Raw genomic sequence first — 16,357 nt, 5'->3', positions numbered from 1 at the left:
TTATCTCTCTCTGTCTCTCAGACACTGGCTCACCAGCTCTTACATCCTCTTCGCTGTTCCCCGGTGCATTGTGGGGGCTGTAGTCTGAGAGCAGCAGTGCATTGTGGGAGCTGTAGTCTTTATTCTCTCTCTGTCTCTCTGTCTCTCAGACACTGGCTCACCAGCTCTTACATCCTCTTCGCTGTTCCCCGGTGCATTGTGGGGGCTGTAGTCTGAGAGCAGCAGTGCATTGTGGGAGCTGTAGTCTTTATTCTCTCTCTGTCTCTCTGTCTCTCAGACACTGGCTCACCAGCTCTTACATCCTCTTCGCTGTTCCCCGGTGCATTGTGGGGGCTGTAGTCTGAGAGCAGCAGTGCATTGTGGGAGCTGTAGTCTTTATTCTCTCTCTGTCTCTCTGTCTCTCAGACACTGGCTCACCAGCTCTTACATCCTCTTCGCTGTTCCTTACTTTGTCTATGATATCTACGCCATGTTCCTGTGCCACTGCCACAAGCTGCAGGTCAAGGGTCACGAGGGGTCGGGCGTCGGCTGCCTGCTGCTCAGCTACCTGCGCAAGGAGTTCCTGATGGTGCTGCATCACGTCGTCATGGTGACCGTCTGCTTCCCCGTCTCCGTGGTAACTACTGCTCTGCCTAGCAACCAGCTGTGTGTGTGTCTCTCTCTGTATGTCTGTGTGTGTGTGTCTCTCGTCTCTCTGTCGTGTGTAGGCGACAGGTGTCTCTCGCCTCCGCCCCTTCCCTCCTAAATGTGATGGTCCTGTGTCACGTACCGACTCGACTCGGTGTGGGGGCGTGCTTCCCACGTCCCGTCTAGGTTAGGTAACTACATGCTCTGGTTAGTTCAGCAACCAGAGTTGTGTGTGTCTCTATCTGATAACTCTGTATTGTCTGTGTGTTTTTTTGTGTTTTTTTGTTGTGTTCTTTAGTTGATTTGTCGCTCATGTGGTCGGTTGTTATCTGGACTCGTGTTCAGTGTTGTGAATAATGATGTACAGTTGTAGCTGTATTGTCACAGAGGGAAGAGGAGCAGAGGGATTCCAGGGCTGGGGGCGAGGTAGGGCCCCTCTCCCCCCCTCTCTCCCTCTCTCTCTCTCCGCTCAGTTCTGGAGGCAGGGGAAGGGAGATTTCTTCCAGGGCTGCATGCTGATGGCTGAGCTGAGCACCCCCTCTGTGTGCCTGGGCAAGATCCTGATCCAGGTGAGACTCACTGAGCCATTCAAGCATTGTGCACTCCGGACTGGAGCACAGACTGCTTTAATAGACATTGAGACACTGAGAGACACGATGACACACACACTCACTGAGACAGAGATACAGCGCCAAACACTGAGGGACAGAGACACTTCTTACTAATATCTCACTGTTGGAAACATGTTATGTAATACATATTCATCTAATATACAGTGTATTTCTCTCCGATCTCCCCTCTCCCCCCCCTCCCCTCTCCTCCTCTCTCTTTCCTCTCAGTATAAGAAGCAGCACACTCTCCTTCACAAAGTGAACGGGGTCGTGATGCTCCTCACGTTTTTCTGTTTTCGGATCCTGCTGTTCCCCTACATGTATGTGAGGTACGCCTGGCACATGGGCCTGCGCCCCCACAGCGTTCCCCTAGCCATCCCCCTGCACTACCACCTGGGGGCCGCCCTGCTCATCGCCCCCCAGGTCTACTGGTTCACTCTGATCTGCAGGGGCGCCTTCCGCCTCTTCAGGAGGGGCGCCCCCAAACCCAGGGAGGTGAAAGAGGAGAGAGAGAGGAACGGGCACGCCTCTGGTAAGGGGCAGAGCACCATGGAGCCGAGCTCAGGGTAGCAGAATGGGAAATGAAATTCATAGAGAAAGAAATAGATATTGAATCTCTCTCTCCATCTGTGTGTGTGTGTGTATAAATTCAATGCATTTAAAAAACTGAATCTAGCACCACCCCCCCCACACACACACACACACACACACACACATATAGTAAAGTAGCGATTTATTCATCAGTTCGATTTATTTATTTATTTATTTTTAAATGATTTTGCAAAAATTCAGCTCCACAAAAAAAATATGTTTTTTTTTAGTTTTTTTAGCTCAGAAAGGTCAGAAAGCCAGTGCCTGAAAAAAAGCTTTTACTTTTTAAATAATAATAATTATTGATATTAATAATAATAATAATAATAATAATAATAATAAAATAATAGAAGCCTGTCCCTGTTAGAAGAATGCTACACACACTTTTCAGGTGTATTTTAGAGTTGTGATGACCCTTATCTCGCAACGAAGCCTTTCTTTAGACTCTCTTCGTTTTCTTTTGATTTCAAGTCGAGTGTATGAAAAACTTGATCCTTGAGACACCTGGATTGCAGATCCTACGTCCAAGTGGACTCCTCTTTCTAAAACAGATGATCGCAAAAGACTGAAAAATCTTAGACACTGGGTCGATCGCATTCAGGTTGCTCACACGGTTATTCTTCCAGTCAGTGGTGAGTTCCTGAGGTTTTTTCCCCCCTGAATTTGGGGTGGGGGGGGCGGATTTGAGACTCCATACAGTCACTGGATTCTTCCTACTGGGAATAAGTTGATCAGAATACTTTTAGAAGAAGAAGAAGAAAAAAAAAGAACTACAAAAAAGGACTGACCAGGAACCTGCTGTGGACTACATTTCCCAGGATGCACCAGTTCACCTGAGGAGAGGAGGGGGCAGGGTTTAAAGCTTAGGGAGCGTGTGAAAATGTTTTTGCTTGTTTTTTTTTTTTTTTAATAAAAATGTAATAACCAAGTTTTTATTGTTATGTGAAAATGTTTTCTTTGCTTATTTATTTAGTTTTTTTTTTTTTTAAATTCAAGGACTTCCCCTCCCTGTGCGTAGCACAGTGGTGTTGTATAGATTTTGCTGCCCAGAGGGAACTGTGTATGTGGAATCAGGGGGAGGTGGGGGGACCTATTCTCTGGGACACAGAAGCCTACACTTCCCAGGGTGCACCACTGTCGCCACGGGACTACAACCCCCAGAATGCACTGGAACTGCTACTAATACTGATAACATCTTTAAAATCCATTCTCTCACCTCTTATTAGCTTTATTAACAGGATCACTGGCCCCTCCCTTTAAAGGAGCGCTGACCATCTTTAAAATCCATTCTCTCACCTCTTATTAGCTTTATTAACAGGATCACTGGCCCCTCCCTTTACAGGAGCGCTGACCATCTTTAAAATCCATTCTCTCACCTCTTATTAGCTTTATTAACATGATCACCGGCCCCTCCCTTTACAGGAGCGCTGACCATCTTTAAAATCCATTCTCTCACCTCTTATTAGCTTTATTAACAGGATCACTGGCCCCTCCCTTTAAAGGAGCGCTGACCATCTTTAAAATCCATTCTCTCACCTCTTATTAGCTTTATTAACAGGATCACTGGCCCCTCCCTTTAAAGGAGCGCTGACCATCTTTAAAATCCATTCTCTCACCTCTTATTAGCTTTATTAACAGGATCACTGGCCCCTCCCTTTACAGGAGCGCTGACCATCTTTAAAATCCATTCTCTCACCTCTTATTAGCTTTATTAACATGATCACCAGCCCCTCCCTTTAAAGGAGCGCTGCCCATCTTTAAAATCCATTCTCTCACCTCTTATTAGCTTTATTAACAGGATCACTGACCCCTCCCTTTAAAGGAGCGTTGACCATCTTTAAAATCCATTTTTATTTATTTCTTTAATGTAATTTATTTATGATCGCAAAATAAAAAAAAATTGTTTAATTCTGGAAAGCTGCGCCACACGCTTTGCATGATGAGATTGTATAGACGGCTCCGCGCTCTCTACCTCCCTCTAGTGGCCTGTGGGCAGAACTGCTCGTACAGGCTCTATTAGCACTATGATGGCGAATCGGATCTGCTAAGCTGACTGTGTCGGTCTTACTTTTTCCAGAGAATAATGTAAACCCATTGAGAAATAAACATTCGTTAGCAAAAAGAAGAGGTTTGACTAATCTAAATATTGCATCGAAAAGCTGTATTTATGTAGAATGGACGAAAATGTACCTTGCTAATAATGAATTTCAAATGACTAAATGATAAATTAAAAAATAAAAAAAGTATGAATTTGTGATTGGTGAAAATAAACACCAGTCTTCTGATAGACTGCAGGTAGATCAGCATTACCCAAGCAGATCTGCTCTAAAAAACTCAACTCTCTTCAGAGTGTAGTAAACTAACACAGACGCCAAGAAGAAGAGATTATATTGTAGAGTCAACCTGAACAGGACTGTGGGACATCATTTAACCCAAAACAAGACAATACAATGTAATTTGCACAGATATCCTTTACTTAGCATTGTCAGTGTAACACGATCACAAACACAGCCGCACTGGTTTTACAATGAACCCTTCTGGAAAGAGACAGGGTGCTCTAAACACACACAGACAGGGTGTGGCTGGTTAAATCAGCCCTGCTTTAAATCCTGCGAGTTTGCGGGCAGGGTTTGAGTGCGCTGTGATGTCGTCGAGAGGCGGGGCTTGTTTAGTAGGCATGGCCAGCGATGAACAGAGATTCGCTAGCTGCAGATCCCTTATCACCAGATGAGACGTATTTACCAAGAGCAGCCTGGCTGTTATTCTGCAAGAGACAATTTTATTATATGAGATCCAGCCCTCTGAAATGTCTTTATAATATACAGCACTAGACCCTGATATTGATGAGATCCAGCCCTCTGAAATGTCTTTATAATATACAGCACTAGACCCTGATATTGATGAGATCCAGCCCTCTGAAATGTCTTTATAATATACAGCACTAGACCCTGATATTGATGAGATCCAGCCCTCTGAAATGTCTTTATAATATACAGCGCTAGACCCTGATTTTGATGAGATCCAGCCCTGTGCAGTGTCAGTAGACCCTGGCGCTGGTCCAGCTCCCCTCTCTCCTCACCAGCGCTCTCTTGATGTATTCCTCCTGCGCTGCCTTGGCGTTCTCTTTCTTCCCGGCCCACGTCTTGAGAGCGGACGCCTGCAGGGCTCTCCCGTAGGAGAAGGTGAGGGCCCAGGGCTTGGGCAGAGGGCACTGGTTGATGGCGTTCAGATTGATGGAGGCGTCCTCCTCACTCTGCCCACCGGACAGGAAAGTGACGCCTGAGACAGGAAGAGAATAAACATTTAAAAACAATGAACACACCACACACACGAAAGCGACAGAAAGGAGAGAGACAGGGATTTGTGAAATGGATATATGTTGGATTGGCTTATTTAAAACAAAATTACACAGACTACAATGAAAGCTGCTGAATTTCAGTTATGAATCCCGCCCACCCCCCCAACCTGGCACTGCGGGGGGCACGGTGCGGCGCAGGGCGGTGACGGTTGCCATGGCAATCTCCTGGGGGCTGTACTTGTGGGTGCAGGCCTGACCGGCGGTGACCATGTTGGGTTTGAGGAGAGTCCCCTCGAGATAGACGTGATGATCAGAGAGAGCCTTGTACACTGCAGCAAGAACCTGAGAGGAGAGGAGAGAGGGATGCGAGAGGAGAGGGTTAGAGAGAGAGCCTTGTACACTGCAGCAAGAACCTGAGAGGAGAGAGGGATGAGAGGAGAGGGTTAGAGAGCCTTGTACACTGCGGCAAGAACCTGAGAGGAGAGAGGGATGAGAGAGAGCCTTGTACACTGCAGCAAGAACCTGAGAGGAGAGAGGGATGAGAGAGGAGGGTTAGAGAGAGCCTTGTACACTGCAGCAAGAACCTGAGAGGAGAGGTGTGAGAGAGAGGAGAGACACCAACACAGCAGCACAGACAGAGACTCACCTTCTCCGTGACGTACTGACTGCGCTTCAGATCATGATCTCCATCAGGAAGAATCTCCGGCTCCACAATCGGGACAATCCCATTCTGAGAGAGAGAAGGAAAGACAGGAGAGAGGAATGAATGAGGATTGTTAAATTCCACTGGTGTTTGAGTTTATAATGTTGTTTGAAGACACAGCGGTTCACAGTAAGAACGATGCCGTGCACAATGCCAGCGTCTCTCTCACCATCTGGCAGATTGAGGCGTAGCGTGCCAGTACGTTGGCGTTCTCGATGATGGCGAGGTTGGAGGGTGTGTTCGCTGTGATCTTCAGCACGCAGCGCCACTTAGCAAAGTCAGCGCCGTCCTTCTTGTACTGAGCACAGCGCTCAGACAGGCCATCCAGACCTGGGAGCAGTCAAGGGAGAAAGAGAGAGAGAGAGAGTCACAGAGCACAACAATTACCGGGGTTGCCCCAAACCCCACCCACAGACCCCTCCCACGGTGACGGGTTTGGTGGACCCTCCACTGGGGGAGGGTGACGGGGTTTGACCAAAAGGGTTTTCACTTGGAACACACCAGAGAGGTATCTCTCCATCAGTGCCCGCCAGAGGAACGACACCTTTGTCAACCTGACAGATAATAATAATAATAATAATTTTAGACACCCTTAATTACGTTTCAGAGCAAAACGACCCAGCATTTAAAACTTAAAACCCATTTGCTCACCCCAGTGAAAGGTCCAACAAGAACGATAACTATTTCAAGACAAGAGCGATTATAAAGACAGGCTTGCCTTGATCCCCACAGCCATGCCCCTGCCCCGGATGTACTTGGAGAAGACCTCGCCCGCGTCCGTTTTCTGGTAGAGGGTCTCGTCGAAGAATATCACCCCCCCGATGCAGGGCTTGACGCGGTCGTCCGCGCAGAACAGGATCTGCCGGTACAGGCGACGATTCTCCGCGGTGTTCTCAGTGTTGATCTGAGCCATGCGCTTCTCCATGCTGCCTGCGGGGGGGTGCCAGAGAGGAGAGGGCGAGAGGGAGAGAGAGGGTGGTGAGTTTTCTTTATTGTAATGATTCAGTATTTTAATTCGGTTGGTTATTGCTTAGGGAATATCTTGTAGTCGTGTCAATAAGCATCTTTGAATTGGAGAGAGGAGAGAGAGGGAGGGAGAGAGGGAGGAGTGAGGAGACAAGGACGAGACAGGGAGAGAGAGCAGACGAGACAGGGAGAGAGGGCAGACGAGACAGGGAGAGAGGGCAGACGAGACAGACAGTGGAGGTAATTAAACCCGCATGAATTAACAGGGAAGCTGAATTCACAATGAAGGACTTTGCGACTCTGAGCAAAGAGCGCAAGAGAACGAAGCTCTTCGACACGATCAGCGGCAGCCACTGCACGCTCAAACTGGAGCTGAGGCTGCGTGTTATCCACAGGGCCGCCAGAGCCAAAAACGCCTCGTTTCACAGCCACTGAATCGTTTCTGCTTAAAATTACCTGTGGACTCATCAGCAGCTAGGATTCCCTTGCCCGGGGCCACGATCTTGTGAGCGATGTCAGAGAGCTCCTTCTTCTGCTCCGAGGTGAGGGAAGGGTATTGATGAGGCATTGTGTTCCTGCGAGAGGGCAGAGAGCAGACATTTCCATTCTTTACAGCAAGCTGGTGGCAGTGAAACCCGGACCGGATCACGCTGCTGTGCAACAGGAGTCCGATTACCAGCCCCGCAACAACAATGCTGGCTATCACAGGGATGGGGAATCAGAATCCCGCTGCACAGCAGTGCGATCCATTCTGGGTTTTACCACCAGCTCGATTAGGGAGGGAGAGACAGGGGGAGGGGAAGGACATAATTAGCAAATTTGGGGGTACGGTCGAATCTGTACCTCGTATTTGTTCATTATAATATTTATAATAGTGTAGATATTATAGATACTGTAGATATTACAGATAGATACTGTAGATATTATAGATAGTGTAGATATTATAGATAGACACTGTAGATAGATACTGTAGATATTATAGATAGTGTAGATATTAGATACTGTAGATATTACAGATAGAGACAGAGTGTAGACATTAGATACTGTAGATATTATAGTTAGTGTAGATATTAGATACTGTAGATATTACAGATAGAGACAGAGTGTAGACATTAGATACTGTAGATATTACAGATAGAGAGATAGATACTGTAGATATTACAGATAGATATTATAGATAGTGTAGATATTAGATACTGTAGATATTACAGATAGTGTAAAATTTAGCGCAGTTAATTATTTTGAATAACTGCGACAGGTGTGTGAATAAATTATTGAACAGAATTCTTATTTTAAATGACGTCATCTCATCTCTACCTGTTGGCTATCAAACAAATTAATTAATACACACATCTGAAAGATTAATTGGAATAATCAATTAGGCTAATCAAAATCAAGAAACCCTACCCACCTGTTTGTGATAATAATAATAAGAATAACAATAATAATAATAATAATAATAATAAAATAATAACTATTATTCTGTAGCGTCACACTAGTTACCAAATACGTCATAATTAGATTAAATTACGTATTTCGCCGAATGTTTTGCAATGGGGGATGGGTACTTTGTAAAGTATAATAAGGGACTGTCGCAGTGTGATTATAATGTGTTTGCAGTATTAATCTACCGTTAATGCATATTTATTTAAAAGCCGGTCAACATCGCTGCAGTAAATATAGAAACAATCGGTACAAGAAAACCGTTTAAAAAAAGTTCATTTTCAAATTAAATCTAAATTCTGCAGCCGTCGCCCTTCCTAACGGCTTATTTTAAATAATTAGTCATTTTACATTAATTGGACATTTACTGTCGACAGACTGGGGTAAAATCAATGTTAAATTAACCTGCCGCTGGTCTGACTTTGACTGGGCGTCTGCGGAAATTTTGTTATTATTTTTATGAGTATTAATATAATATAATTTAATAATAATAATAATAATAATAATATAATAATAGGTTTGTAAGCAGTATGTTTTCCATTTTAATTACTTTCGACTCCGCCTCTAATTTACATTACAGGTAGAAAAACAGCTTTTTAAAAAATAATAAATAAATACAACACGAACAAAAAAAACCCGTCCTTTTGAACCAGACCCCTCCTCACCTGTTCTGGTGTTTTGTTTTCGTTTCGATTTATTGGTTTTTAAAACGCCGAAGATCTCCGCTCCCGGCGAGCGACGGTTACAGACTGAGAGAGAAGCGGCTTCTGCGCCGCGTCTTAACCGAGCCGCGAGGGGGGGCGGGGCTCGTTCCGTTCTAAAGAGGCGGGGACAGAACGAACCGAAGGGCCCTGGGGGCGGGGTTTTCAGAGCGGCGGCTGACTTCAACGGGGGAGGGGGAGGGGGGGCTTTGATTGACGATTCGATTTTAACGGCTGTAGAATGCAGGGGGGGTGGGAAAATCTTGCGCTTCGCGGAGGCTCTTACGCTCCAGACCATTGTGCCACTGGGACGCAACACTTCTAAGTGTTACCTTTCCACCCCTAAACTAAATGCGTAAGGAAAAACGATGTGCTTACGCATTATTTTTGCAATGGTGAATAATAGGCGTTCGTAACTTGTCATTTATTCCAACTATCATAATTATATAATAATAAAATAATAATAATAATAATAATATAATAATAATAATATTGTATTTAGCTAACGTATACTATATATTAGCATATTAATCGTAAATAAACAATAAAACAAAAAAATTATTGTTTTTTTACGTGTTGGTAGTTTTTTGAATCACGAAAAAAAATTTTGGCTTTCAAAAACTCGCTGTGCCTTTGTGAAAACCAGAAAGATTACAAACAAAAAACAAAATTAAACATACACAGAATAAATATAACTAATAAAAAATAAGGTATGCGTAGGTTTATATATATAATAATATATATATATATATATCTATATATATATATATATATATACACGTAATTTTAAAAAATAAATAAATAAAAATAAAAAATGAACCGCCCGAACAGGGACTTGAACCCTGGACCCTCAGATTAAAAGTCTGATGCTCTACCGACTGAGCTATCCGGGCTCTGAGAGAAAGCCGTTGCTAAGCGGCAATTTCAACGCTTAGCAACGCTTCCCTTACTCAAGATGGCGGCGGCGGGGGCGGCTTCACTCGCTATAAATGTCCGACCTGCGCGGAGTTTTGCCCTCAGCGGACGCGGCAATAGCAGAGCGCCCTCTGGCGGAGCGCCGAGCACTTTCACAACAGCAATGCAGAGAGAGAGCTCCTTTGAAGCGAGTTTTTTTAAATATATATTAATGTAATTACTGCTACTGTATTAATTTTGTAATAAATTTACTGACGTTTTGGTTTTAACATCTCGAGGCACGATTTGTCAAGTTATGTATATATATAGATAGATGGACATAATTATATATATATAGACAGTTAAATATAGTTATATATAGAAATAAATAGAGATCAATAGATTGAAATTATGCAATCCTTTCTGTGTCTGTTGAACAGATAAATAAAACTCCTTTATATAAATAAATTGTAAATTTACAAAACATGTCTTTGGACACACGAGAGATGTGTGAATTATTTATTTTTATTTTCAGATGTTATTGGAGGGAGCCCCCCTCTCCCCCTTCAAGTCATGAAACCTGTATAAAACAACCAACCCCCCCCCCCCCCCAAAAAAATATATAATGTACCCCACATACTCGCTGATGAAGCAGTTTGTTTTTCAAACACTTTTTTTTGTAAAGAACACACAAGGTTTAATTCTCTTATTTCATCCCAGTTAATGAAAATAAACCAAACCAGTAAAAAAGTTCAGCAAGTGATTCATTTATTATTGAGATTATGAGATAAAAAAAAAAAAAAAAAAACAACAACAGTTTTTTCATCATCAAGCACCAGGACGAGGAAATAATTCACGAGATTTGAGAGAGAAACGGGGGGTACCGACAGCCCCTCTCCGCACAAGACGGACTGGAACGAGACAGGACGGGGGGGGGGGGGGGGGGGTGGTTGTGCGACGGGTTTTTTGGAGGGGATTTGCCAGGGGCGTCCTTCAATGTCTTGTTGCCAGTCCCAAGTGTCCTTCATCAGAGCTCGTCCAGCTGCCACAAAAACGTTAGTCCCCGACGGGGTGACCAGAGGAGAGGGATAGAGAGGGAGGGAGGGAGAGAGGAGAGCGGGATCGGCTCTGGCGGAGCTGGGGAGAGAATCGCCGACTCGAGAGAAAAGACGTTTGGAGAGCAGGAGCAGCAAGAGAGTCGAGGTCTGGACAGGATCGCTGCCACGTTACCACACCTGAGAGGGGGGGGGGGGAGAGAGGAGAGAGGGAGGGAGAGCAAGAGAGAGGAGAGAGGGAAAGGACAGAGGGAGAGAGACGCGAGAGAGGAGAGGAGCGAGAGAGGAAGCCAGAGACGACAGAGAGACAGAAAGAGGTTTTATTTAAATTAAATTTACCCAAAAACTAAAAATCACAAGACTTTGTAAACCTGCTGTGTAAAACAGAGATCTTTAAATAAAACAGAAATTTTTCCCCTTTCCTTTAGCCCCTGATAGGATAAACTTCAAACCAGAAAAGAAAGTTAGTGCACAACTGCTGTACCCCTGGGAGCCCCCGCACCCCTGCGTCAGAGGCTGGGAGCCCCCGCACCCCTGCACCCCTGCGTCAGAGGCTGGGAGCCCCCCGCACCCCTCCGTCAGAGGCTGGGAGCCCCTGTACTGACCGGTAGCAGTAGTTGGGGGCGGACCACACTGTCAGCACCGTCTCGTTGAAGTGCCACTTGTACCCCTCCATCACCAGCTGGTGGGCTCTGCAGATCATGTCGATGTCGTTGGCCGCGTTGAACTGAGCGACAACATCGCTGCCGAAGAGATAGCCGGCCCCCCGCGGGCTCACCCCCCAGCCTGTGGTGTCTGAGAGAGGGGGAGAGAGAGAGAGAAAGAGAGGGAGAACATGGTTAGATTCAAATCCCGGCAGAGCCACCGATTCCCTGTGTGTGTGTGTGTGTGTGTGTGTGTGTGTGTGTGTGTGCGTGAGCGAGTCACTTCACCTCCTTGTGCTCCGTCCTTCGGATGAGACGCAAAACAAACGAGGTCCTATTGGAAGTGACTCTGCAGCAGCAGCAGCTGTAGAAGATGCAGAGTTCACCCCCCTAGTCTCTGCAAGTCGCTTTGGATAAAAGAGTCTGCTGAATGACTCATTAATAATAATAATAATAATTATAATAATAATAATAATGCCCGTTACCTTCCGGGTCAGACCACAGCAGGTCACACATCGGCCCGTCGTGCGGCACCTCCTGTTTCCGGTCTATCGTTCTGATCTGGTCCAGAGTCTGAATGGAAGGGGAGAGGCCTCCGTGCACGCAGAATATCTACAGAGAAGAGGAGACTCCCGTCACACACACACACACGATCACATCCCTCGCTCGGAACACAGGGACGGGGATATCGGGCTCCTGTTGCACAGCAGTGTGATCCAGTCCAGGTTTTACTAGCAGCCCCCAGCGTGTCTAGCTAACAAGACCAGGTGTGTCTGCTCTCTCTCTCGCTCTCTCTCTCTCACCTTGCCATCGATGATGGCAGAGAGGCTGAGGTAGTCGAAGATCTCGGTGCAGTATCTCCACACCGTCACGGACCCGTACTTCCTCAGGCACTCATCGTAGAAGCCGTACACCTGCGTGATCTGACGGGACTCGTGGTTCCCTCGGATCAGAGTGATCCTGTCGGGATAGCGCACCTGGGGGCACAGCACAAGAGGGGGGAGAGAGGGAGGAGAGAGAGAGGGGAGGAGAGAGAGGAGAGAGAGAGGGGGAGAGAGAGAGAGGGAGGGGAGAGAAAGAGAGAGGGGGAGAGAGAGATAAAGACAGGGGGAGAGAGAGAGAGAGAGAAAGAGAGGGAGAGAAAAAGAGAGGGAGAGAGAGAGGGGGAGAGAGAGAGAGGGAGAGAGAGAGAGAGAGAGGAGACAGAGAGAGAGAGAGAGAAAGATCAGGTCACCAGTTCAACAATTATTAACAAGTCACTCAGCAGAGACTAGGGGGGGTGAACTCTGCATCATCAACAACCGCTGCTGCTGCTGCAGAGTCACTTCCAATAGGACCTCGTTTTGTTTTGCGTCTCGTCAGAAGGACGGAGCCCAAGGAGGTGAAGCGACTCAATCAGGGTGCAAAACTGCAATCAAAACACAACCAAGTGTAAAAGCAGTCGACGTATTTCGCGATTGATCTGAAAACCTCAATTCCTTCGAACGGGAGCGATTTCTGAAAGGGGTTCGGCTCAGGGGACGAGCGAGGAAGAGGAACAAGCGGACGGAACCAGAACGGACCTTGAGAGCGAGGAGGAGCAGGAACGTCTCGACGCTGTAGAACCCTCGGTCCACGAAGTCGCCCATGAAGAGGTAATTCGTTTCTGGAACATCGCCCCCTACCTGTAGAAACAGGACATGCATTCACATTTTAATAGATCTCTATATATTAATAGATAGATAGATAGATGGAGATCGATAGGGTCTATTGTTATTTAAATAATATTTTGTATCATACAATAAATCTCTTGTTCCGATACTATATAAAATCATCTAAAGAAAATATCACAATTCATCCACACAGACAGACAAACAGAGACAGACACACAAGCACCTACAGAGAGACACACAGTTTTATATGAATTGTAAAAACTCACTCTGAAAAGTTCTTTGAGGTCATAAAACTGTCCATGGATATCCCCACAAACCTGAAGAGGGAGGAAACACAAAACACACAGCAGTGAGGATCCCACACGCCCAGGCGCCAGTCACCAGACACACGGAGAGAGAGACAGAGAGAGAGAGAGAGCGAGCGAGAGAGAGAGACAGAGACACATGGGGGACAGACAGAGGCAGAGAGACAGACAGAGACGGAGTGAGAGATAGACACACAGGGGGGAGAAAGACAGAGAGAGAGACAGAGAGAGGCAGAGAGACAGACACAGGGGGGAGAGAGAGAGAGACAGAGAGAGGCAGAGAGAGAGAGAGACACAGGGGAGAGAGAGAGAGACACATGGGGGAGAGAGAGAGGCTGTGGAATATCCCAGACTGGAACCAGAGCCCTCCAGGATATAGGGGGCGCCCTGCCCTCGCGCAGAGCGCCTTCACTGGGGGAGCCCCTCGGCAGCCAATTCTCTGTGTGTTTTAAAATGTATTTTAAATGCTTTTAAAACAGAACGCACATCTCTCATCTTAAAAAAGAAGTGTAAAACGCATGAAAAACGAGACCCTCCAGGACAGCCTCGATCCACAGCAAAGTGACTTACAGTTACTGGAGAATCGATCCTCTGGACGTTACTCTCCTCAACGAGAATCTCCCTGGAGAGGGAAAAAAAAAAAGAGAACAAAGTAAATAAACAACAACTCGGAATTCAAAAAAGGTGGGAAAAAAAAAAAAATAACTGTGGTCTAACTGTGGTCTTAAAAATCCATCCCTAATAATAATAAAATATAATAATAATAATAATAATAATAATAATAATAATGCTAACTACAACAACAATGCCGGTCATCATCACAGGGATGGGAGCGTCGCTTTGCGAGGGTGGTCCGCTATGAAAGGCGCTATATAAAAATAAAGATTATCATCAGGACCTGTACATATTATATCTATGGAACTCTGCTTCCTCACCTGGCTTTCGCACAGAGAGCTTTCACTTCGTTCTCCTTGATCAGTTCGCACTTCCTCAGCTGCTCGATCTGTCTGTCCAGGTCGCTGATGTCTGCCATGGCTCAGACAGACAGAGGCTAGCGAGCGAGCAAAGGGGGGGGGGGGGGGGGGGTTACGGGGAGCAAGGAGGCTCGGGCGAAGAGAGGGAGAGATATAGGAGGACCTGGAGAGAGAGAGAGAGAGAGAGAGAGAAAACTTTTTTTTTTTTAAATGTAATAATAATCTTGATTTTTATAGAGCGCCTTTCATAGCGGGCCAGCATCACAAAGCGCTTTACTGAGGTAGGCTGCGTGTTTTGATAATAGTTAAAAATGCAGCCAGTAGATTTTCATTTTTGCTTTCAAGTTATTTAGTTTAAATACGATACTTGTATTAAAATCAGCCCTGTCTGTTTCGTATTGTTATTAAAAAGCAAACAGCGTTAAATTAATCAGAGAGACAGAGACACACAGACAGAGACACAGACACAGAGACACACAAACATACAGACACACACACAGAGAGACACAGACACACAAACTGACAGACACACACACAGACAGAGAGACACACAAACATACAGACACACACACAGAGAGACACACACACACAGAGACACACACACACACAGAGACACACACAGACAACACACACACACACAGAGAGACACACACACACAAACAGACACAGAGACACAAACATACAGGCACACACAGAGAGAGACACAGACAGACACACACACACTGACATACACAGAGAGAGAGAGACACAGACAGAGAGACACAAACATACAGACACACACAGAGAGAGACACAGAGACACAGACACAGAGAGAGACACACAGACACACACAATAAAATATTTTTTTATATCAACAACTTCAGCGGGTCACTATTTGGCAGGTCCCACTGCGCCTGCGCAGACAGGACCTCTCCGATAGAGACAAGATGGGGGATCACAATTTGGCAAGCGCCTGCCCCCAAAAAACACACACACGGCGTGGTTTCGGCCGGATCAACATTTAAAATAGAAAACACCTTAATAAAATAATAATAATAAAAAAAAAAAACAATTAAAATTTAAAATTAAAAACCGGAGCCTGGGGGACCCCAATTTTTGTGTTGTAAACACGACATTTGGTCGAGTCCACGTACATATCTATATTATATATATATATTATATATATATATATCATTTTCAGAAAAAACATATAAATAAAACAAAATATTATATATATATATATATATATATATATATATATATATATATATATATTTTCAGAAACAAACATATATATGTATATATATATATATATATATATTTCAAAAAAGGATATATATATATATATATATATATCTATATATATATATATATTATATATATATATATATATGTATGCACAACAAATTGTTTTTAAACAAACTTAATAAAAATTTATGTAAAATTTTTTTTTTGTTTTTGGGCAGCTGTTATGTCGTCTTTGCATAGAAAACGGTTAATTTGGGCTGAATAAATGGGACGCTTTTACCCGAAGTGGGCTTCACAATGAAAGTTATCATTCATAATATTATAAAATTAGAGTTTTATTCTCAAAATAGCTAGAGGCGATCCCCCCCGCTGGGCCCCTCTTTCGCGCGGGGAAGGGCTAGGGACGCGCGCCGCTTCCGATCCTACGTGCGCGAACCCCGCGCGATGACGGGCTTGTCCGTCGCGTCTGCGCGAAGGCAGCGTGGACGCGCTTCGCTCGCAGCTGTGAATCCGTTATAAAACCAATGTATATATATATATATATATAAATATTAAAAACGCAGAACCGTATTAAGTTTTATAAAGTTATATTGTAAATGCACAAGTTTTTTTTTTTAATTTTATTATTATTTATTTATTTATTTTTTTGCATATGACTGTGTTATA

General features: G+C 44.8%; 3 protein-coding genes and 1 non-coding gene across 6 annotated transcripts in view; 1 reads left to right on the top strand and 3 right to left on the bottom strand.

The window, feature by feature from the left end:
• Nucleotides 1-1,961, top strand: part of LOC121305236 (ceramide synthase-like) — a 6,654-nt gene extending 4,693 nt beyond the window's left edge. For all 3 annotated transcript variants that reach the window (XM_041236785.1, XM_041236784.1, XM_041236783.1), the window contains 3 exons: nucleotides 406-616; nucleotides 1,101-1,196; nucleotides 1,467-1,961. In XM_041236785.1, the coding sequence (XP_041092719.1) occupies nucleotides 406-616; nucleotides 1,101-1,196; nucleotides 1,467-1,808 (649 nt within the window). In that variant the 3' untranslated portion in view covers nucleotides 1,809-1,961. The remainder of the gene's footprint in view (nucleotides 1-405; nucleotides 617-1,100; nucleotides 1,197-1,466) is intronic.
• A 2,324-nt stretch (nucleotides 1,962-4,285) lies between these two features.
• On the bottom strand, nucleotides 4,286-9,021 carry LOC121305342 (fructose-bisphosphate aldolase A-like). The gene is made up of 9 exons (XM_041236946.1): nucleotides 8,905-9,021; nucleotides 7,253-7,371; nucleotides 6,549-6,760; nucleotides 6,330-6,384; nucleotides 6,000-6,160; nucleotides 5,774-5,857; nucleotides 5,295-5,469; nucleotides 4,909-5,108; nucleotides 4,286-4,593 (listed from the first exon to the last, which is right to left on the bottom strand). Exons 2-9 carry the CDS (start codon nucleotides 7,362-7,364, stop codon nucleotides 4,498-4,500), a joined length of 1,095 nt encoding a protein of 364 aa, XP_041092880.1. The 5' UTR covers nucleotides 7,365-7,371; nucleotides 8,905-9,021; the 3' UTR covers nucleotides 4,286-4,497.
• Nucleotides 9,022-9,760: 739 nt separating this feature from the next.
• On the bottom strand, nucleotides 9,761-9,833 carry trnak-uuu. The gene has a single exon. It is a non-coding gene; the product is annotated as a tRNA-Lys (tRNA).
• Nucleotides 9,834-10,861: 1,028 nt separating this feature from the next.
• On the bottom strand, nucleotides 10,862-14,614 carry LOC121305216 (serine/threonine-protein phosphatase 4 catalytic subunit-like). The gene is made up of 8 exons (XM_041236759.1): nucleotides 14,426-14,614; nucleotides 14,061-14,112; nucleotides 13,452-13,502; nucleotides 13,096-13,197; nucleotides 12,337-12,510; nucleotides 12,019-12,145; nucleotides 11,495-11,684; nucleotides 10,862-11,069 (listed from the first exon to the last, which is right to left on the bottom strand). Exons 1-8 carry the CDS (start codon nucleotides 14,521-14,523, stop codon nucleotides 10,862-10,864), a joined length of 1,002 nt encoding a protein of 333 aa, XP_041092693.1. The 5' UTR covers nucleotides 14,524-14,614.
• Between the last annotated feature and the right edge of the window lie 1,743 nt (nucleotides 14,615-16,357).

This window comes from Polyodon spathula, chromosome 42 (assembly GCF_017654505.1).
Source record: "Polyodon spathula isolate WHYD16114869_AA chromosome 42, ASM1765450v1, whole genome shotgun sequence".
NCBI lineage: Eukaryota > Metazoa > Chordata > Actinopteri > Acipenseriformes > Polyodontidae > Polyodon > Polyodon spathula.
This window is presented reverse-complemented; position numbering and strand designations above follow the sequence as displayed.